At 36.6% G+C, this 23,299-nt stretch overlaps 1 protein-coding gene across 3 annotated transcripts; it reads right to left on the bottom strand.

Moving 5' to 3' along the window:
* Positions 1-2,799: 2,799 nt before the first annotated feature.
* On the bottom strand, positions 2,800-22,753 carry abi1b (abl-interactor 1b). Of its 3 annotated transcripts, XM_077209821.1 has the most exons (11): positions 22,433-22,753; positions 15,486-15,653; positions 13,177-13,353; positions 10,645-10,659; positions 10,319-10,425; positions 10,044-10,184; positions 8,648-8,745; positions 6,870-7,079; positions 6,438-6,524; positions 4,460-4,645; positions 2,800-3,246 (listed from the first exon to the last, which is right to left on the bottom strand). In XM_077209821.1, exons 1-11 carry the CDS (start codon positions 22,586-22,588, stop codon positions 3,071-3,073), a joined length of 1,521 nt encoding a protein of 506 aa, XP_077065936.1. In that variant the 5' UTR covers positions 22,589-22,753; the 3' UTR covers positions 2,800-3,070. The 3 variants fall into 3 exon arrangements, with proteins under 3 accessions (XP_077065936.1, XP_077065944.1, XP_077065952.1); XM_077209829.1 differs by lacking the exon at positions 10,645-10,659 and having other exon boundaries at positions 13,162-13,353; XM_077209837.1 differs by lacking the exon at positions 10,645-10,659 and having other exon boundaries at positions 22,433-22,750.
* Positions 22,754-23,299: the final 546 nt, after the last annotated feature.

The raw sequence follows: 23,299 nt of genomic DNA, 5'->3' as shown, positions 1-23,299 counted from the left end.
CAACAGAGGCTCCTAAACACCTCAACCTAGGATCTCAGAGATTCCCCACTAGAACAAACAGATGTGGCTGCCGAGCTCTTGGCAACGCAAGAGAAACCAGACCTGGCTGTTTACATCCTGTTTTCACTTTCATATGGTAACAATAGATGTTGTCCTTTATCTTAAAAGTACTCATTAAAACCTAACGGGTGTCTGTTTTCTCTTGCATTCTTTGCATGTGTTCCTGGTATGACTGTACGGTAAAAATCAAACTGTATTATATTTTACTGGAAATTATTTAATTGAACTGAACTTAACAGGTTTGTTCCACATTTCGTACTTGATTATAGCCTAATTCAGTTGACTTTACCAACTATGATCAAATACATTCCATTGATCCACAGCATTTGGTTTCTAGTATTCTGTACCCTATTTGATTTACTCACTGTACTAAATTTTACATCTTGCTTTGATATTTTGTACTTTTTGATGTCTGAAAATTAGAAATTTTAACAAAACATTACTTTTTATTAGAAAATGTGCGTTCTTGCAATGCATTTGACAGGCTCTTTGTTGCACTCCAAAAAGGAAATGCCTAATGAAAACAATGTCCTAATGATTCCTAAAAGTAAACACATTATAAAGCTTCCTCTCCATGTACATCTGCTTCCATGGGAAAATCAGCCAAGCTTTAAGCGTTTGATTAAGGTTTGCTTATGAAACTTGAGCATGTAATTAGTGTATTAGGAGCATAAGCTGAACTCAGTGATTGCTATATACACTATAGAGGCATTGCAAGTGAGCTAATATTTCACCATTAGCACTAGGACTTATACCTTATCACTCTCGTCTCTGCGTGCAGGTTCTAGACAGACTTTCAGTCTGTTATGGTGGGATTTTTCAGTGATTTTAGGTTACATTATTACGCCAATGATGCCACTTCACAATTCATTGCTTCACGACAGCTAAAAAAGTACATTATAGTATATATGTGTGTAGAATGTAATCCGGACATCGGCCTACTACATTCACTATGTTGTCATTATCATGTGACCAGCATCATTTACGTCGCTTCACTGCCATTCATAAATCTCTCCAGAAGTAGTAGCCTAGGTCATCCGGGTTCTCTTTGCCTACTCTTTTATGAGCACTGTGAATTTGGACTATTTTTTTTTTAGTCTATGATTTGAACATACTTCAGACCTACATCACCCTCTGCTGTCCACGAAGATGAATAGACTCTCTTCCTGACCACTGACTGAGTTCTGTCATGGACTGGTGCTTAAAATGTGTTATGTCTTTGTTAAAAATGAAAAATCATCAAATGAATACGTTTGTCATCCAGCACCTGAACACATCTAACTCAATGTTTTGCACAGGAGGGTGCTTTATTATAAAACGAGATTGTACATAAAAAGAAAAACAGATTATATACAAAACGATAATAGAGATTATATTGTTTGCAGATATTCCGCAAAGGAACATTTAAATTACAGATCACTTGCACATCTTATGACAAGGCCTTGCAATGCTTAACATTAAGTGGTCATTGTTCAGACAGCTCTATGCGAGTTACATTCTCACAGATATTTCATTGGATTCAATAAATTAAAACATCGCTCGCCTTCAACAGTAGTTTGAGACGCTTCTAAAAACCAGAATCACCTTGATGTTTGTGCCATGCTAACAGTTATGAGCTCACATTCGTCAGTATACATTAAACTTTCAATGAAATCTATGGATTTTCACCTAAATTCAGCAAAACTTCTGAACTGGTCTAAATAGAAAGACTCAAATTCAGCTTTTCCATGGTCCCTCTACATAATATATACAACGACAAAACTGATTTCTGCTACTTCATGTAACAAATTTTAATCTGTGGGCAATGAGACTCGTTCAGCTAGTGAGCCAGTGTCGCCCGGTCAGTGCAACATAACCAAGTTCACAATACTTCAGCAGTTTAAAACAGAAAACACTATCAAAGACCAGCTTGGCACAGTTTAAACTCACAGTATATGGGTTAATCTCATGAAAACATGTCCAGGTCACAAAAGAAAAAAAATATATTATGCATAAAGGAAACAAAGCCTATAGGACCACTATTTCTGTATTTAATAGTTTACTTTTGAGTTTTATTTTTTAAATAATTCCCATTACCCTCAATAGTGATTATCATTTCTGTAATGCATTTTATATTTAATTCACCATAAATTATTGACAGTATAAGAAATATTACCAGAATGCATAAAAATGATTTAAATAATATATATATATATATATATATATATATATATATATATATATATATTTAGATTACAGCAATGAGAAAGATTTTTGTTTTGCATTACGGTAATAATAATAATATTTTGGGGAAAATGCGCTTAATTGTCATAAAAAAATCTTAAAAATAGTCATAATTGTACAGGACAAATATTCTTTTCTAGGGGTGAAATATGTAACGTGGACATGTTCATATGAAGTTTTGTTTGATATGCAGAAAAATCTCTGCACATTACTGCATCTGTCTTTTCCCTTACAGTCATGAGGTAAAGATTATAGAAAATATTAGCAAATCTTGATGGCGAGATGTAACCAAAAACTTAATTGTCATTTTTATATATTTTTTTGCCTAATTGTTTTCCAGGCATAATAATATTCCAGAAATGACATTCAAAATTTCTTCCTCCTGTAAGAGCTTGACAGTTTAGTTAAAAAAAATGAAAAAAAAGAGAAAGAGACAAGTTTTAGGGGAAAATAAAAACTAACTAGCCCTAGCTGACACTTGGCAAATACGGATCTCAGTACAATGACAAAACACGCACAAAAACAAACACTAGCAACAGCCTACAGGCAACGTCTCACTTTAATATATGTACAAAATGTATGAGGCAACCTAACCAGAAAGTAGTGTTTGTTTCTTTTCATATTCTTTGTAGAGGCAATACGAGCCCTGTCTCCTCAAACAGTGAGCATTGTAGATGCCTTGATACATTTGTGATTGGACAAAAACAAACATTCAGTCATATTCTAATGCTCTTTGCAATGTTTGTAACTGATCGGCTGCATTGCATGATGTCTCTGGGATTTAGCATTAGTCAGCGTAGTGCATGATGGATTCAACGTAGTTGCCAGGAAACAGTCCGGTCACACCATTACACACTCCCTCGAACCAGCCATCATCGTTTTTCTTGATGATGTAGATGATGGCGCCCTCCATGAAGGACAGCTCATCATCTTTGTCTTTTGAGTAGTCATAGATGGCCACCACTGAAAGAGGTGTAGACAGGGTTAGTATGACATGGATTATAAAGTGTCTGTCTGTCTGTCTGTCTGTCTGTCTGTCCGTCAATTCATTTATATTTGTCTGTTTGTTTGTTTGTTTGTCTGTCTGTGTCTGTCTTTCTATCCATCTATTTGTCTGTCTGTCTATCCATTCATCTTTGTCTGTTTGTTTATCTGTCTGTCTGTCTATCTATCTGTCTGTCTATACATCTTTCTGTCTGTCTCTCCATCTATCTATCTATCTATTTATTTGTGTTTGTCTGTCTGTCTATTGGTCTATCATCTGTCTGTCTGTCCATCCATCCATCCATCTATCCGTCTGTCTGTCTGTCTATCCATCCATCCGCCTGTCTGTCTGTCCATCCATCCATCCGTCTGTCTGTCTATCCATCCATCCATCCGTCTGTCTGTCTATCGATCCATCCATCCGTCTGTCTGTCTATCGATCCATCTGTCTATCCATCCATCCGTATGTCTGTCTATCCATCCATCCGTCTGTCTATCCATCTGTCTATCTATCCATCCCTATGTCTGTCTATCTATCCATCCATCCGTCTGTCTATCCATCCATCCATCCATCCGTCTATCCATCCATCCGTCTGTCTATCCATCCATCCATTCATCCGTCTGTCTATCCATACATCCATCCATCCGTCTATCCATCCATCCGTCTGTCTATCCATCCATCCATTCATCCGTCTGTCTATCCATACATCCATCCATCCGTCTGTCTATCCATCCATCCGTCTGTCTATCCATCCATCCGTCTGTCTATCCATCCATCCGTCTGTCTATCCATCCATCCGTCTGTCTATCCATCCATCCATCCATCCGTCTGTCTGTCTGTCCATCCATCCGTCCCTCCGTCCGTCCGTCCGTTGCCATGTACTGTATCTAATAGGCTGCAATTAATCAATCTGTTTGTCTATCCATCCATACATCTATCCATCGGTCTTTCCATCTGCCCAACTATCTATCTATCTATCTGGCTGCCAGTCAATCCATCCACATTATGTCTGTCTGTCTATCTATCTATCTGCATCCTGATTAGTCTCAATTGGAAAAGCATTCTCAAATCAAAACTCTTACATTAAAAAGACACAAAAATTAATTAAAATAAGGCGTATTGTTGTGCCTTTGAAGTAAATCTGTCACTGAAAACTCAAAATGAAAACAAGGGCAGAGGGCGCTCACTCACCCTTTTCTAAATAGGATTTTGGGGCCCAGTGGGGGTCTCCATCAGCATAGGGGTCATTGTAGTGCACCAGAGCAGCATCTTCTTCTTCATAATCCACAGGTGGAGGTGGAGGGGGCGGGGCTGCTTCCTCAAACATGAGCGTGTCCTCAGGTAGAGGAGGAGGGGGAGGAGACGGGCTATCTGTTACTGGAGGACAAAGAAGGGAGAAAAACCTCACTGACATCATCTATGACCAAATCTAGTTTTAAAGACAGAAACCTAATTTAGAAATACTTTATTACAGTAAATGGTACAGTATGCATTAAAGGGGCCCTATTATGCCCTTTAAGGAAGTCTTGATTTTGTTTTTGGGGTGTACTAGAATACACTTTCGTGCTTGATTGTTCAAAAAACATTTTTCACATATTTTACATTATTACAGCTCCGCTCTCCCCAGACTGTCCTGAATAATCCGAAATACGAAATGTGCTCTGATTGGTTAGCTGGCCCAGTGTGTTGTGATTGGCGAGCTTAGCGTGTGTTCGGGAAATGTCCCGCCCCTTCATAACGGCGAGTTCTTCTCTAGTGTAAATATAAAGGATGGCGGCAATTTCAAACCCGATTCAGACCCTGACAATGTTAACAAACAAGAGGAGCATCCAGAATGGATTTCATGCACGGACTTTGCAAGCACGGATTTCACGGGACGTTTCAGAGTGGTAATCATGATATTTGTCAGAAAACTATGGTTATACAAACAGTAATCGATCACAAAACCATGATCATTTTCCCAAGGGGTGGTAAACAGCCTTACAAAAGCAAGAGCTTACAAAAGCTACAGTAAACAACACTGTATCAACACTTATGTTGGCTAGCAGTCGAACGTAGCAACAACATAAAACTTATAATTAGAACTGTTAATAGAAAACGCAAGCCTGCATCGTGGTTCTGGAAGCTGTGCACCACGAACTACGATGCAGGCTTGTGTTTTCAATTAACAGTTCTAATCCAGATAAATTTGACCCATTCTAAGTTCGTCAGCCTAAGGAAGTTCAAACAAATGAGTTGTGGAAAAAACAACGTCTCTTTGACAAAGCAGCAGCTCATCCACTTTTCTGCATATTATTCTGTGGGCGGGGATTATATAAATGAGGAACATTATGATTTCATAAAGCCCGAAAAATTGTGTTCTAGTTCAAACGAGCCGTTTATTGTAGTTTTTGAAAAGGTAAATAAAAGTTTTGATTCTGATAAATAAAATATATCCCTTTGGAGGGGACTTTGAGCTTTGTAACCTTGCAGATTGTTTTATGCTCAAACAGCAATATTACACACTAACTAAAGTTGAAAAAGTGAAAAAGCGTAATAGGACCCATTTAAACAAATAATTAATGCAATCAAATAATTCTCAGGTACAACGAAATGGCAAGAAATGTTGTTAAATTTTTTATAATATTTTAACAAAATTGCTTTATTGCTTCTAAGAAATAATAATAATAAGAGATTCAAATAATCCCAAACATCTTTAAAAATATCATATATTTAATCATTTTCAATTAAAATTTATTATTTTTTATATTATTATTTATAACTTCATTATGAAATTAGAACTGTTGTACCACTCTGAATTTTGAAATTTCTGAAAAAAGATCAACATTAATTTTAATTTAGAAATTAAAAACATGCTTAATCACAGAAGAGGTGTATTAAAGCCACTGTTTGTATAAAATGTATTTTTGAATAAATTAATAGTGTGCCATTGACCCTCCATATAAATAATAGTTATATAGAATAAGTCAACATCCAAAATAAAACACTATATCACAAAATGTTATTACATTTTAAATTATAACTATAAATATACCCATATGTTAATACATACAAATATTTAATAAACATTACATTTTGGGTACACCGAATAATTCATACATGGCAGGCTGCAGCTGAACAGAGACCATGTTGAAGGTCTAAGCACTATGCTAATGTGAGCGTTACTCACTGTTCTCCTGAACTCTGGCCACAAAGCCAGTGAGGGGAATCTGGGGCGTCAGCTGCACCATGGGAGGAGGTGGTGGAGCGACAGACACTGGAGACACACGGAGCGCAGATACACACACATTCATACACATCCAGCCAAGCAGAAAGAGGATAACAGGCAAAAACAAGCCCAAAGAGTTACACACAGGCAGATAAACAGACCGAAGGTAAAAGCAGTTATTGTGACGTGTAGAGATGAATAGCAGAAAACTATTGGTTACTAGGTCTGTTAATAACTTTATTTATCAACAAAAACTGTTTGGTGCTGCTAGTGGTGAAGAAATTACATACTTGAGCTTGGTGTTTGTTTTCTAATGTAATGGCTTAAAGTGCAAATTAAGAGCCAAAACACTTTTGTGGCCACTAGAACCCCCTAGAGTAGAACTGAACTCACTTGTGTTCTGGGGGTACGTGGGACCCCCGTTCAGGTGAGGTTGAGGCACAGAGAACTGGGAGGAGCTAGCAGGGGCTCGCCGGTAGGTGCCGGTGGCTGACACCATAGAGGCGGAGGAAGAAGTGGTGGAGGAATTGTGTCTGGAGATCTGTCGGGAGATTGTTCCAAATTGAGACATCGGGATTGGGCCCAAACCGGGACCTTGAGGAACTACAGGGAAAAAAGGACAGTCACGGAAGATGAATCCAATGCAATATAGATCACTCAGTTAGGAGCCGGGTGGAATGACCAAAATAATAGGGCTGGGTATTGATTAAATTTTGATTAATCAACTTGTAATTTGGTTCAGTTCCACTCTCAATTTAATTTGATTTGATATTGATTCATTTGTATATAAATCAGGTACAGTACATCTCGCTCAACTAACACTGTAAACCATACAGTCAAAATTGACAATTCTTATTTTTTTTATGGAATACTTTAATTAAAATAACTTCCCCTACTTACTGGCGCCAGGGCAGGACAAGCTGTCCCTCACATGACATCACAGCACTAGCAAACCTCAACCATACAATCAATTCCCCATTGACAAAATCACGTCCAGCCCTCCATTTTTTTCTGGTTCCAGAAGCAGTTTTACACAGATATACATCACAATAAGGAAATAAATGTCTATTGCAACTTCTGTTTTAATGCTGACTTTAAAGGTTAAAATGAACAACTGATTTGTAAACAAATATTTAAATCGCACATAAAGCAGTATTGATATTTTTTTAATTATATCATGTTTCTAATCAAATTCTCAAAATATCTGAAGTTCCATTTTCTAGCTATTAAGCTATAGACTTTGAATGGCTATGTTACATGACATTGTTTACAAACTTTTCTTATTGTTTTATTGACTTATTTCTTGGAACACTGAGCGATTACATGAGACATGATACATTTCAGTAAGTTGTACTGTCTCTTTCAACATTCCTTGAGACTTTTCCTTTTTGTGCTAAGCTAGTAGTAAAGAGGAAGAGACGATCAGGTCCCGCTTCGTTTGAGCGGCTACAGCGATCTGTCATGCCACATTAAAGAGTGTATATCGTTGCAACTGTATTGTTATTTTTATGGCATAATTACCTGCAGCACCAACTATACACAAGGCTAGTTCAAATTCGCCAAATGAACGTCCTCGTCGTTTGAACATTTTATCGTCGCCGGCAGGAAAGGAGGAGAAGACTGCAAGCAATCATGCGAGCTCTTTTTTTTGTGAATTTTTTCCAGTTGACTTCTAATTATGTCATCAGACCATACTTCAATTAAAAACCTCGTCTCCTCCTCTCCCCATGTGCGTACGGCTCATTTTTCCTGCCATCTTCTGTTTTTTCGGCAATGCAGGAACCACCGGAACTTCCTGTAAAAGGTCTGAAAGTCCGAACAATACAGAAATGCTTTCACACTAGAAACGAACCAAACCTTTGTTCAGTTTGATCCGGACCGAGACTACCTCTTTTCGTCGGACCAAATTTCATCTGTTTGGTCCGGACCGTGTTCCGGGGGAGGTTTCACACCTGCAATTTTGATTCGGACCAAACTGAAAAGTCCGAAAGTCCGGACCAAATAAGGTAGATGTGAAAGGGCCCTATGTTTCATATCAAAAGTAACAAAGTGCAAAGCTTATTGCGATTTATGGAAGGCACGCTACAAATAACGTTTTGTTCATGAAATCAATATTTTAAACCCAGCCCTATAAAATAATATATGAATATATGAAAAATGTGAACTGTCACCTGGTGCCATACTGGGAGGGGAGGGTGTTGGCACAGCCAGAGGGATTCCCATACTATTACTGCTGTTTTCCCGACCGCCGCTGCCCCCACTACTGCCACTGAGACACAGACAATAGGGTTACACAAAGAGCTATTAAAGCAACAAGCATGCATTGTCATAAATTCCCAAAGTGGCATCCTTTATTGAGCCTATCAAACAAGTCATTTATGACACCATCAAGAGCTTTTGTAACTTGAATTTGGAGAATAAATGTGATAAACCAAAGGTTAAGAAACAGTTTACTGTTATTTCTAACCTTATTCACCTTCAGCTTTCATCAGTAACATGCCCACTGGGAAAGCAATGACAGTGCAGAATCAAGTTTATGAGAAAGAGAAGAAGACTTCCAGATTCTTTATAGTTGTATATTTAAACAGTTCCATAGAATAAACAAAAAGTCTAATGAATCTGTATAAATGAATGCCATAAATTCACTGATGCATCAGTTTTTTTGCAAGAGGAAAAGGAAATAAAGATATACATCATGTAAGAGCTTAGAGATGTTACAGTAACAAAAGTAATTTTTAAAGGTATAAACTATATATATAGAAATCTTTTGTAACATTATATATGTCTTTACTGTCACTTTTTACCACTTTAATGCCTCCTTGCAGAATAAAAGCATTATTTCTTTCAGTACAGTGTCTCATACCATTAAGGCCGTGACGCACTAAGACGAAGGTCGGCCGTTGGCCTGTTTTTGAGTGTCGGTCGGCTTCGTTTTTTCGGTGTATTCCGCACCGTTAGCTCTAGTCGGTGAGCGTTTTTTTTTTGGCCGATTCAGCATGTTGAATCAGCGTCGGGCCGTCAGAGAGAGAACTCTGATTGGCTGTTCAGCTTAGCGAACGAGTCAGTGCACGAGAATAAAAGCGAAAAAAAGCTGATGAAAGCGAGCGAAGAAGTCAAGACAGCACAGACAGAAGGCTGCTATAATTTTACATCATCTTAACGGAGCATCCGAATGCACGAATATTTTCATAATAACATGAGCCGAATGGAATGAAGAAAGTGATCAGCGTGATTGATATTCAAAATGGTAAGCAATCGCTGCTTTGTTTACGGTTTGTATCTCTGCAGTCCTAGTTTCGGTTTCCCTTTTTGAATGATGGAAATAGACTATTGATACCTGCTGATATAGATAAATATTAACTTGCACGCAGGCGCAAAACGCACATGCTAGTTAACAGTTGCTTTAGTCATTTTGGTGTGTTCAAGCGCAGTTTTCTGGTCGAGACGCAGCCGACGAGAGGCAACACAGAGTTTGCTTTCATTGCCGCTAGTTCTTTGACGTCGGCTTGGTTTGTCCCGGGCTTTAGAAGGCCTGTATTGTCTTGCGTATCAATGTGTGAGCTGTACCTGTGCGTTCTGGGTCTCTGATTGAGTGAGGCTGTGCGTCCGGGGCTGTTCTGGCTTCCCATGCGCGCTGGACTAGTCATGTAGTCATTAGGCACCACAGGAGGCTTGACTGGCTCAAGGGTCTTATACGGTGTGTTTCGTCTGAGAAACACAAACACATATTTGTTAATAAACTACATGCGAAAAAAAGCCCCTAACTGTGGTAATAATTGAAAAAACTCACAGGAGACAGCACAACATATTTTTTAAAACATAAGTGAAATATAGTGACTTACCCCAGCGTACCTCTACCTGCCATGGGGGGGCTTGGGGGCTTCTGTGTGGGTGGGTTGGTCCTGGATAACGTTCCTCCACCTGCCCGAGCTGGCGGGTTATTCCCTTGCTGAAAACATTTGACAGGGAAAACAACATTAAGACAACTTTCACAGTCATGATCATACATAGTTTATCAAACATACAGCATGATGTAAACTACAATATGTACATTATCATATCAGATTATGGAAATTAACTATAATGTGCATTACACAACATTATAAAGAACCAAGACAAAGATGGTCGTGACATGGGACCCAGAAAGCATTGTGGGTTGTGTGCTTACCTTTGCTTTAAGCCACTAAGTGAAAGCATTTAGGAAGAGAGAAGATAATTAATGTTATTTAATTACTTAAACTTAATGAAAAAGGGAGAGAGGAGAAGCGAAACAAAAGACCTTTGAATAAAGAACAAAAAAAACTGATCTAATTTGACTGATAAGAATCTAGAGACACAGCAGAGAAGTGAAAGCTGCTTACACAAAACAACTGAAAGAGAATCACATAAATGTCAGTCATAATTACCATCTAATCAGGCTAATACGCAAAATCATGCATAATGTATTTTCTAGCGATGTGACAATTTCAAGCATTTGGTCAGTAAATAGCTCACATGTGGATTTCAATATGAATTATATATTATGTATTATAAATTTTAAAAGCTCATACCCATAATCATATCTGTACAGCAACTATGTAAACCAGTGGTTCTCAACCCCAGTCCTCCGGACCCACTGCTCTGCACATTTTGTATGTCTCTCTTATCTGACACACTCAGTTCAGATCAAGGAGTCTCTCCTAACGAGCTGGTGATCTGAATCAGGTGGGTTAAATAAGGAGACATAAAAATTGTGCAGAGCAGTGGGTCCCGAGGACTGGAGTTGAGAACCACTGATGTAAACCATCTTTAGTACAACCTGCCTCAAATACTTTTTTGCTTGCAGTTTTTTGTATTTTTTGTACTTAATCTATTCATCTAGCTAGGCTAATATGAATAACTATGTCATGGCATTAAAAATCTTTTTTAACAAAAAAAAAAGAAACTGCTTCCACTCTTCTGTGAAGGCTTTCCTTAAGAGCCAGTGTTTCTGTGGGAATTTTTGCCCATTCATCCATAGAAACATTGGACATAGAAAAGGGCCTTCCTCAAACTGTTCCCATAAAGTTGGAAGCATAGCATTGTCCAAAATGTCTTGATATGCTGAAGTATTAAGATTTGCCTACACTGGAAGCCCAACTCCTGAAAAACAGCGCATACCACCATCCCTCCTCCACCAAACTTTGGCACAATGCAGTCGGCCAGATAACGTTCTTCGTGATTTGTCACTCCCCACAAAGTCCAGTGATGGCGTGGTTCAAGCCACTCCATCCAGCGCTTGCCATTGTACTTTGTGATGTGAGGCTAGCATTCAACTGCTCGACCATGGAAACCCATTCCATGAAGATCCCGCCGCACAGTTTTTGTGCTGTGGAAGTTTGAAACTCTTCAGCTATGAAATCAACGTTGACTACTCTTACGCACCATGTGCCTCAGCACTCTGTGACCCTGCTTTGTCTTGATATTGAACTTATATATTGATAACTGTAAAAATGTACTGGGGCTCCTATTGGAATTTTGGCATTGTGGCAATTCGACATCCACCAATTATGATAATCGCAACAATAATGTTCTGACTGACGGCTGAGGAGAGACGCATGTCCTCTGGGCATGTCAGTCAGGGGTGACTGACACACACAGAGCAACATTTGAGGAGTTAAGTGTCCTAATTACAGAGCCAGTATGAGGGCAGCCTGCGGGGCGTTTACTCAGCCGAGGGAGGATAAGGCCAGCGCACATCAGCTCCAAGCTAATGAAGCATTTAAAACAGGTCTTGGGGTGAGCTGCTGGCACATGGCTTCAAGAGCTGGCTCAGTTATATATATCAGAAATGAAAAGGCTGAACAACTAGTAGAGAATAATGTTGACATTGTGTCATAACAACACACCATCCAGACCAATCATGGCATCATCCCATAAAAGCCATTAAAAAACACATAAAGGTCAATGTAAAAATGCAAAGACATCTTTCATAATTACTTCTCAGTTCAGATAGCGAGAATCTAATGTGATAACATCGCTACAAGGGTTCAGAGAGCAAACTGATGTCATTATAACAGCTCAGAGCTGACAGTGATGGGCATGAATAATTTAATAACATGAATATAGTGAAGGAAACCAGAGAGGGTCTACAAACACACACACTCACACTGGCACTCACACTCACACAACTAAGGATCAATTTCTTTATCAGTGCTTTGAATACTAATATCTAGAGCAGTCAGATGAGTTTTTTTTTTTTGCCAAATTCATGCATTTCATCAAGGAAAAGTTACATAAATACCTATCCAGTCCTTCTGGAACCAGTTCTCTAAACTATTTGAACTACACTAAATCTGAAATTAAACAGTAACATGATATCTGTTTATGATTTCACAGTAACATTACATGATATCACATTTTCTCTAATTTTATTGTAAACTATCCAGTGTTTTATTAAAGCATTGGATTCTTAAGACATCTATTCTGTGTGCTTTTTTACCTGAGAAGCATTTGTATCATCCATCATGTCCTCTTAAGGTCTTTTTTTTTCTTGGTTTATTAAAGAAAAATCATATTTTGGGTCTCTAAATGAAAATACTAGGCTAACAAGTCAGTAATACTTCTGGATGTATGTCTTGATTTTTAATTTATTCAGAAACTCTAAATCCAAGTATGAACAGTAGTAATAATGATGCTTGCTAAAGCAAACATCAACAAATGTGACATCAAAAAGACTTACTTTAACACCGTGACCCACATCATCCAGCAGGGTGTAATCTATGGGCTTCCTGATGTAGCGCACGGGTCGCTCCATGTTGCCCGGGGCGATGATCTTGTGGGTGCGAGATGTGTTTTTGTTAGTGGTGAGGATCCCAATCTCTCGTCTGGCAACTTTCTCTTTATGAATGTCCACAGTCTAAAAGAAAAAATAGAGGGATGAAAATGGGTAAAGTTTTAGAATTTATGTGAGCAATCAAAGCCTTCATCTGGGCTAGCTAATATTGCTTCAAATTAGGTGTTCTAAATACTGATGAAACGTGACCTAAATAATATTCATAGCCATTTCTATATGCAAATTGAGGCTGAATACTATTAAACATTTGTAATGAATCACAATTTATTATGAATACAGTAGTATGCATTAACCAAAATTTAGTACCTATTAATCAAAACCATAAGTAAAATAATTTATGCCCAAATAATTATATTGTACATTTTAAATTGGTCTATTCAAAATTAAGAATGTTTATGTGTACATCTTTTAGAGCATACAACAGGTAATATGTAGACATTAGCACAGCACTGATAAGAAATGTTTCTTAAGCAGGTATTAGAATGATTTCCATCATGTGACACTGAAGACTGAAGTAATGGTAAAAATTGTAATAATATTTTACAATAAGTCAGTCAAATCACCTGCACCAATGATGGGATCCAAGCAGAATTTGCCTGCCATTTCTGCTTATCTTCTTAGAGAAAAGTGGTGGCAAACCAGTTTGCAGGAGCCTTTTAACTTCAGTAGAAGGCAAAACATTAGATCTAGTTTCCATTAAGGCTCTGAAAATCTACTTTAGTGCATTATGGGGGAATGGGATTTCTAATTACCCTCAATAAATACACCCATCCCCCATTAGGATGAAAAAAAACACTCTGACATTGTGTTCATATATCTACAAAGAGAACTAAAAGTATCTGAGATGCTCTTTACAAATCATGGCTTCCAATAAAACTAGGCTCGCATTGGATATGACTGAGTTCAGGCTCTAGTTATTATGACACTTCAAGCATTATAATTATTTAATTTCTAACATATTCAATGTAGTTAATCACCATCTGCATAATCCATAGTCCAGTCCATGTAAATCATATTATTTATGCATACTACATAAGTGATGGCAGTCAGGAACAGAAGAGCATGTGAGGTCAACTTGAGATTTAGAACATTTTTGCATTTGGTGCTTCTCTCGAATTCAACACGCAATATGACTCCACATGGGACACAATATCAAACTTTTTGCCGCATTCAATGGCAGGTAAATTGAGAAATGTAATGTCTAATTTGTATAGTGCTTTTCACAATACGCATTGTTTCAAAGCAGCTTTAGAGCTTTAGCCCCCCAACCCCTCATTATTCAAAATTGGATTCACTCTTTTTGTCAACTTTTTTTCTTTTATAAAGCACAGATTTTGTATTTCTAAACTGATTGATCGATTGATTATCAGAGCTTATGCACATCAATCTTTGATCACAAAAAACAGGTTTTTTTTGGGTAATTTTGGCAATATTGAATAAAATTTAAAAATCCTTCAAACAATTTATCAATGGAAAGAAAACAACTTGACAAAAAGATTGAAACCAATATTTGGATAAATGATTCACAAGCAGGTTTTAAAAGGCCGGTCATTTTTGACTGGAAACCAAATGTGTTACAGGGTTTTTAACACTGCATAAGGGTTCATTTTAATTACAGAATTACTATAATGTGATGACATTGCTTATTGTTATTGAAAATGACATGATTCAAGGTAAAGATTTGGGTTGGAAATTACTAATTTTGTGGAAAAGTTTTTCACATCTCTAAATAATGTAAACAGGAAGCTGCTATAAGGTTAACACATAATGATTTTATGATTCATCATTATTCTTATATATATATATATATTTACCATTATTGTATTTATTTGTATTTTATTTTATTTTTCCACAACCGAACAAATGAAGGAATTAATGAAATGAAGATTTAATTATTCGCCCATCTGCAGTATAACAGTCTAAACTGTGCCACTTAGAGAAGTTATGTTCAATCCAGTATATCGGTAAGAAAATGTATATGATTTTGTCACTGAATATTCTGTCACTCCCTGTAGTTTAAGATGAAGTTCTGGATTCACAACAATAAAATAAATCCAGACGCAACATTTTTCACTGTGATAAAAGTCATCTTTTGAGAGGTTCGTGATCCACCAGTTGAGAACCACTGAATCAAAGCATGCTGGGTAAGGAACACCTGGTTGTGTTTTGTTGGTGTTGTAGTGCCCATGGCTGACCTGAGAGATATGGTTGATGGAGGACTCCATCCTGCGCAGCTGTGAAGCCTGGATATCCAACAGCTGCAGCACATTGTTGGCTAAGGCATTAATCTGATAGGCCACGCTGGCCAGGGACTGGGTGGTGTAGGCTTTGGTCTCCTCCAGGGCTTTCCTCTTGTCTTGTGCCTAAACAAAGATTAAAAAACAGAGATACCATAGTTTTAAAGGGATAGTTCACACAAAAAATTACAATTCTGTCATCATTTACTCACCCTAATGTTGGTCCAACCCGAATTTACTATTTATTACAGAACACAAAAGTAGATATTTTGAAGAATGTTGGTAACCAAACCTTTTTTTGTCACCATTGACTTCCATTGCATGAACCAAAAAAAATTAATAAAAAAATCATCTTCTTTTATGTTCCACCAATTAAAGGTGTGTAAGAAGGTGCTTGTGAAAGGTTTTTTTTCTAAAATAAATTAATACTTTTATTCAGCAAGGCGACATTAAATTGTTTAGAAGAGCCAGTAACGACATTTATAATGTTCCAAAAGATTTCTAATTCAAATAAATGCTGTTCTTTTGAACTTTCTATTCATGAAAAAAGTATCAGTTTCCACAAAAATATTAAGCAACACAACTGTTTTCAGCATTGATAATAACGACCATCATATTAGAATGATTTCTGAAGGCTCATGTGACACTGAAGATTGAAATAATGATGTTGCTTTTTAAAATTCTGCTTTGGCATCACTAAATGAAAAAAAATTGCTCTACCAATTTTACATTTTAAAATATATTTAAATAGAAAACAATTATATTATTATTATATTATTATTTAACAACATTTATGCTTTAACTGTATTTTTGTTCAAATAAATTAAGCCTTGGTGAGCATAAAATACTTTTTTTCCAACAAAAAAAAAAACTGGTACAGACCCCAAACGTTTGAACGGCATATATACTGCATTTGTTTTAAATCTACAAATTAAAAAATATGGTCAGTTAGCCTAAACCTGTATAACAGCTGGTCTAAGCATGTAAAGCATGATGTAAAGTCAGAAGTTATTATCGATGAATCCCCAGTGTGAAGTAAACAGGACTACTTAAACAAATAAATGTCCAGGATATATTGATTGGAGTTAATATTGTTTATGAGAAGAAAGAAACTGCAGTGTGATACAAAAGATTCGAGATAGGTGGTCAAATGTGTAATTTAGCAGTCATTATTATACAAATATACTTGACCAAAGAATGCTGTAAATTACTCTCTGAAATCCTTGGTCATGTATTAAACTAATTTGACAAACTATTAAAAAAATCTGGTGAAATTAACATGCAACAATTAACTTTAACTTTAACAAGAGCCTGATGCAACTGAGACCGCATCTTAGTGATAATCCATATTCTGAAATTCAAAACATTTCACATATTAAACAATTTCCTGTTTCAGTAATGACATATTAGATAGTTTAGCATGACAATCATTAACACTAAACACTTGTGGACTTTTAAAGCCATTCAAAGCAAATAAACATATGGAAATAACATTTTGAGTAGTTTTTAGCAGATTGGCCTATTATAAACAAGTGGTTTCTGGATGTTGTGGGTGGTTGTTCCTTTACTCAAAGAGCCCATCTTCTAGTCTCTATGATAACTGTTCATTTCACTAATTTAATGTAATTAATTTGGGGGTTTGTTTAAATCCCTTACCTCAAATATGAGAAATAGCAAGCAGCACTTTGCTGCATAATTACCAAATCGCCTTGGTCTTGAATCTAGCAATTATGAATAGCAATGCACTCCTCACAGTCCATGAACTCAAACAAAAAATGTGAGGGAATTAGCTTTCAAGATACTAATAGTTTCCATGTCAGAACATAATTGATTGGATGGTTGTGATTTGCTATTGCTGTGATGTTATGTGATTGACAGGTTGTCCCGCCCTCACGCCAGTAAACACGTCACCAGAGAAGAGCTGTCACTGCAAGAGGAAGGGGAAGTTATTGATACATGAATTTAAAAAAAGATGTGCACAGATAAGTGAGGAATAATTGATGACAGGCCGTTGAATTATTAGGGGGGGGGGGGGGGGGTTCACATGTTCAGATGATGTATTTTTAAGACATTATTCAGGTTTTTGTCCATAAAACGCTTGTGTGTAGGACTAATTTCTTACGCATCTAATCCCAAGCCTCCATTGCTAATTCCAAAACGGACCTACTAACGGATGCTTACTTTTTGTAATGAGAATGATAATGAGTAGGGCCTAAGGAGAATACTTTTTGCGTGCAAAAGACACAAAAATAAAACAAAAATAACGACTTTATTCAACAATTTGACGAATGCGTGTGATGCTGACGCAGGAGCCAACCAAAACTGAGCCAGCGTTCTGACGTAGAACCCGTAAGCGCTGCACTGCGTTTACGGATGATGCTGATGGAAGAGAATAAATTGTTGAATAAGTGTGCGCACAAAAAGTATTCTCGTCACTTTATAACATTAAGGTTGAACCTGGACTATTTGGACTATTTTAACGATCACTTTACTACCTTTCTGGGCCTTGAAAGTGGCAGTGACATTGCTGCCTATGGCTGGTTCAGAAACCTCTCAGATTTCTTAAATATCTTAATTTGTGTTTCGAAGATGAACGAAAGTCTTACGGGTTTGGAACGACATGAGGGTGAGTAAGTAATGACATAATTTTTCTTTCATTTTGTGGCAGAAAACCTGGAAATAATCGGAAAGTTTTTATCCTATTGTTTAATGTTTGCTATATTTATTCGCTTGGTCAGTATGGTTGTTGTGGGTTTTGGTTCTTTTTCTGTTGTAGTCTGTAAGGACTTTTGAAATGACTAGAATCATTTGGCGAAGTGATATTGAACTGTAATGCGGTCAAGACCTGACCGGAACTACTTTAGCTGTGCGTTTCCCTGAAAATAATTGCACACCACCTTAGAATGTTCATCAACCAATCAGATTCAAGCATACAACAGCCCCGAAATATAAATAATTTATAATATATACTGAAATATTCCATTAAAGTACAAGAATTGTCCATTTTGATTTCATAGTGATTTTAATAATTAGACGAGCTCGCAGCACTGACCCCAGGTCTGCTTCAAACACCACCTGTTACAACACGTCAGCTGTTCTAAGACCATGTGTCTGTCGCCCCGGGGGATACAGATGAATGACCCATGAATGTCCTGCCTGTGGTTTTCCACTATGTCCTACTAGATTGTTGGACAACAGCTCTAAAAAAATGAATGTCTCGTGATATCTGGATTTAGATGGTGCAAGACATTAAGGCATAAAGTTTTAATAATTAATAACATAATATATTTTCTAAAAATGATCAGGATCTGCCTGGTTTTAACTTATCAGGTCCAAAACATCATATCAAGTATAGACTAAGATTCCTATCATTTCTAAATGAACACGAACACATAAAAGTTTGAGGTTGGTAAATCAGTTTCAATGTACAGTATAAACGAAGTTTCGTAAGCTCACCAAGGCTGCATTTATTTGATAAAAAATACAGTACAAAGTAATACTATAAGTCATTAATCCAGTGTTCAGTGTCACACGGTCCTTCAGAAATATTTTTGATATGCTGATTTGCTGCTCAAGAAACATTTTTTATCATTATTAATATTGAAAAAATGATTTTTTTCAGAATTCTTTGATGAATGGATAGTTAAAAAAAATGTTTTTATTTAATAAAATTCTTTCTTGTCATTTTTGATCATTTTAATGTTTCCTTGCTGGATAAAAGTATTAAACCCAAACTTTAGAATCGTAGTGTACTCGTTCTGTGTTACGCCCAAATTAACACATTACTAATCCATGATTCACTCATTGATGATTCATTCATTAACAAATGGTTTTGATACGGATTTAAAGGGCATGGAGCAAGTCATTGTACGACATGACTAACTTCTGTCTAGTGCCAAAGATCCTTGCTTTGGTCCTCTTTTTGAGTACGATTCACCCACTTAAACCACAAGAGGAACATCTTTGAGTCATTTAGTCCTCTATGAATATCTGAGAATGTGTCATAGCTAAACGAACTCACATGAGGGTTCAAAGACATTGGCTTATATCAAAAACATATCATTAGAATAGATTCCCAAATTCTTAATCTCATATGGTTTGTAGCTTTCTAAACGTATTTTTACAAAGTCTTTATAGTCAGAATGCACCAACATATAACCATACTGTGAGACTGCTTTAACGATACATTGATAATATGGATTGATGGATAACTAATGATATGGTGCATTGATGCAACACCGTAAACCCTCAGGCAAAACTCAAAATATATGAGGTAACCAGTTGCATCATTTTTTTTAAGTTAAGAAGTTCAAAGTTTAAGTAAGCAGAACTGGCAGATTTTTATTTTGTACTCATACATTTTAATTTCTCTTTAAGTTGGGGTAAGCGATATTTGAAAAACACAATGCTTTGATAGCATTAGCATGGCATAACAATTGCTGAATGAGTATGGCAATATAAAATAAGAACATTTAACATATATCTTTTCTCAAACTAACCTCATGCTCCAGTCGTCACTGTGGTACTAACCCCCCAAAAAACCTACATAACAGAAACTCTCCTAAATTAGCATACATTAAACATTAAATCTCCCACTTAACATTACTCTCGCACAAAAGAACAAAGAAATAGGAATGTTAAATATATTTATTTTGATTAAATCTATTTTAACATGCATTTTTCTGCAGAAATATATATTTTTCAACAGCTTGAGTACCTCATTTTGTTGTGTATGTCTCAAATGTCTTAATGGGATCCTATCTGCACATTTTAGAAGACTGAAAGACTTTCTTGACTGTTGTCATTGCATCTCATTGCACAATCCAATAATGAGCTGTCATCAGATGATTGATGATTTTGTTTTTTCTATATTATTTCAAAATTAAAGTGTATATTTCAATTGAGATACTGGATTTTAAATTTTCAGAGAGTTCAATTGTGTTCAATCAAAAGTGTTGATGTTAGCCATATTTTCGATGTACAGTATATTTGTGAGTTAATAAAAATTTTTAGCCGTTGATATCTCATTAGCAGGACCCTGAATCTAATCAAACTGCCTAAATGTATCAAGGCATGGTTTGAGGTATTGGCAAATAATGTATTGCTGGCTACAAGAATCAATGTCACATTTATGTCTGAATACACACTTTTCATTAAATAAATGTTTTCATCAAAATGTATTTCTATAAGTTTCCTAATAAATCCAAATATCAGACCAAACATTCCCAAAAACAATGTCACATTTATTATTTTGACAAAACATTTTTGACAAAAAGTAGGTACATACTAGGTACATTGGTGGTGTTTGAGGAGATTCCCCCTTCTATGTGAAGCGCTTTGAGTGTCCAGAAAAGCGCTATATAAATGTGATGAATTATTATTATTATTATAGGCCTAGCTGTGAAACCTCATAAAATACTTTTTTTTAAATTCTTCCTCCTTTCAAGAAATATTAGTAATCTTTCTTTAAAAGATACATATTTATAGGCTAATGTTTTTCCTAAGTTCAATATATATTTCAATCTATACGAAGTTTTGAGTTCTGATGAGAACAGCTCATGAGAGAAATCAAATTAAATTGTACATCTGCGTCAAGAACATCCCACCGATCATCAGATGAATTTCAAATAGAAAATGTTTAATAAGAGGTAATATTGTGTCTCAAGAACTTGTTTTGGATTACTAACCTTTACAAAATCACAGCATATTATTAACTGCAGGCAGGGATGATCTTACACATTATGAAGGTAAAACAAATAAATACTAAATAAATGTTGGCTTAATTTCTCACTGGACACTGATCATCATCGTCCTAAATGTCCATTTGTTGAATGTGCAAAAAAACATAGACCTGTGATTAAATTATACAAGCAAACGATTCTTTCCTTCTTATCCCACTCATTATCATAGCATGATGTCAATATGCATCACACACATACATGCCGTAATAATATAATTCCCATATGTTACTAAACATATCCATCATAACAAGTTACTTATCTATATGCCTAAAGACTATCCTAAAACATTTGGACATTTCCAACAGTCTCTGTGCTTTATTGTAGGTGTGTGAGTGAAAAGGTTTCAGCGAGAGACACATTAACACAGGTGTGTCAGCAATAACTTATTCACACCATCATCGACATTTCGCGTCTAGGCGTCTCGCCGTTCTACTTTAGCCAATACACATTTTCAACACACACATGTTAAAAGACATTACCGCATGTATTTAAGAAACCCATGGTGGTTTCACGTTCCACTGACATATATTATAGCGTTGCCAAAACGTGGATGAAGTTCAATAGCGTTTAGAGGTTGAAATGAATATCGGATATCTGGGCTTTCATCAGATTCATACTGTTACCCATTCGGCTTGACACCCGTCTGGACCTCGAAACAAACCAAACCGTAGAATTCAACAAATAAAACATTGGAACGTTCAGAGCATGACGTATTAGTTCGGAAAATGACGTCTTGGCTTCAAACACATTTGCAGTCGATACATTGACGCCGCCTGCCCTGCAATAAGCTATTAGATAACATACAACTAGATTGGTTTCTAACAATCTGTTGGGTGATATGTTGACCATTAAACTATTATATATTTTATTTAAGCTAATCTGTCTCCATCCATCGTAGAGAAAGCGGCACGTCTCTGACACACCCTCCGAAAGTGAATTCGTGCATTGTGTCTATCAGGGTCATACAACGCAAATATCACCCAAATGCAAGCGCTAAGCATTCTGATTAAATGAACTGATCGCGCGTATTATGCCCCAATGCGCCCTTATAACCGTTTGATGAAGATCCTCGGTAATGCTACAAATGCAGTGCTCGCATTTCAATCACATCCCCACTGATTCAGACAATACATGAAAGGCAAAGCTAATTTCTCCAATCCATACCTGCACATAATTGTTCTCGCAATATTCCGCAACCCTTGAAAGGTTTTGGTAGCTCTCCACAAGGGCTCTTTTTCCTGCCGGGATTTCCTCCTCTAACAACATTTGTAGCTCTGCCATCTTACATCCCTCTGCATTACTCTTCTCCCCCTCTTTCATTGAAACCAGCGGAGCTTCACTCTCCGACAGGAGGTCCCTCGCCTGGCATTGTGGGATTCCCGTTGGCTCCTCTGTTTCAGAAGTGTGACAATGCTCAACGCAGTGCTTTACGCACTGTTCTGTGATTGGGTGTCTGGCTTTGAGAAGTGGTTCTGGACCAATGGGAGAGGAGTACGTTTTTCTCAGCGATACGAAATAGATCACCGTTCAACTTCTAACCAGCGTGTGATATTGACGAGAAGCAGATTTACAATGAATACAATGAAAAATTCTTTTTTGTTTACATTTAAGCACATACCACATTACGTGTTGGCGTTTTAAGCTTTAATGTGTGTTAATGAGATCATCAGTTAGTTTTTCAGTGAACCGCATGTCCAACGGGTATGATAGTCTAATAATATAAAAATAATACAATACTGCTATACCGTGGTGATAGGGATTTAACAATGACGATATTATAAAATATAGGAATAATAATGTGATATTAAAATGTGAACAATACTTCCTAAGCACTAAATTTAATGTAAACTAATCTCAAAACCAATTGTTGTTAAAATAATAAACAAAACAAAAAACTTTAGGATGTTGTTTTATAATAGAGTCATTTCTGTATACTACTATATATTCTGAATTTTTCAGAAATTATACTAGGCCTATATCAGAGCCCGTCCATTAGACATTCTCTGATTATATCCATCTAGTGGAGGCAGC

The sequence above is a fragment of the Siphateles boraxobius genome, unplaced genomic scaffold, assembly GCF_051911475.1.
Source record: "Siphateles boraxobius isolate OS27281-9 unplaced genomic scaffold, OSU_SipBor_1 1, whole genome shotgun sequence".
NCBI classification, from domain to species: Eukaryota; Metazoa; Chordata; class Actinopteri; order Cypriniformes; family Leuciscidae; genus Siphateles; species Siphateles boraxobius.
Note: the sequence above shows the minus strand (reverse complement) of the source record. Positions and strands in the feature narration are given on the sequence as shown.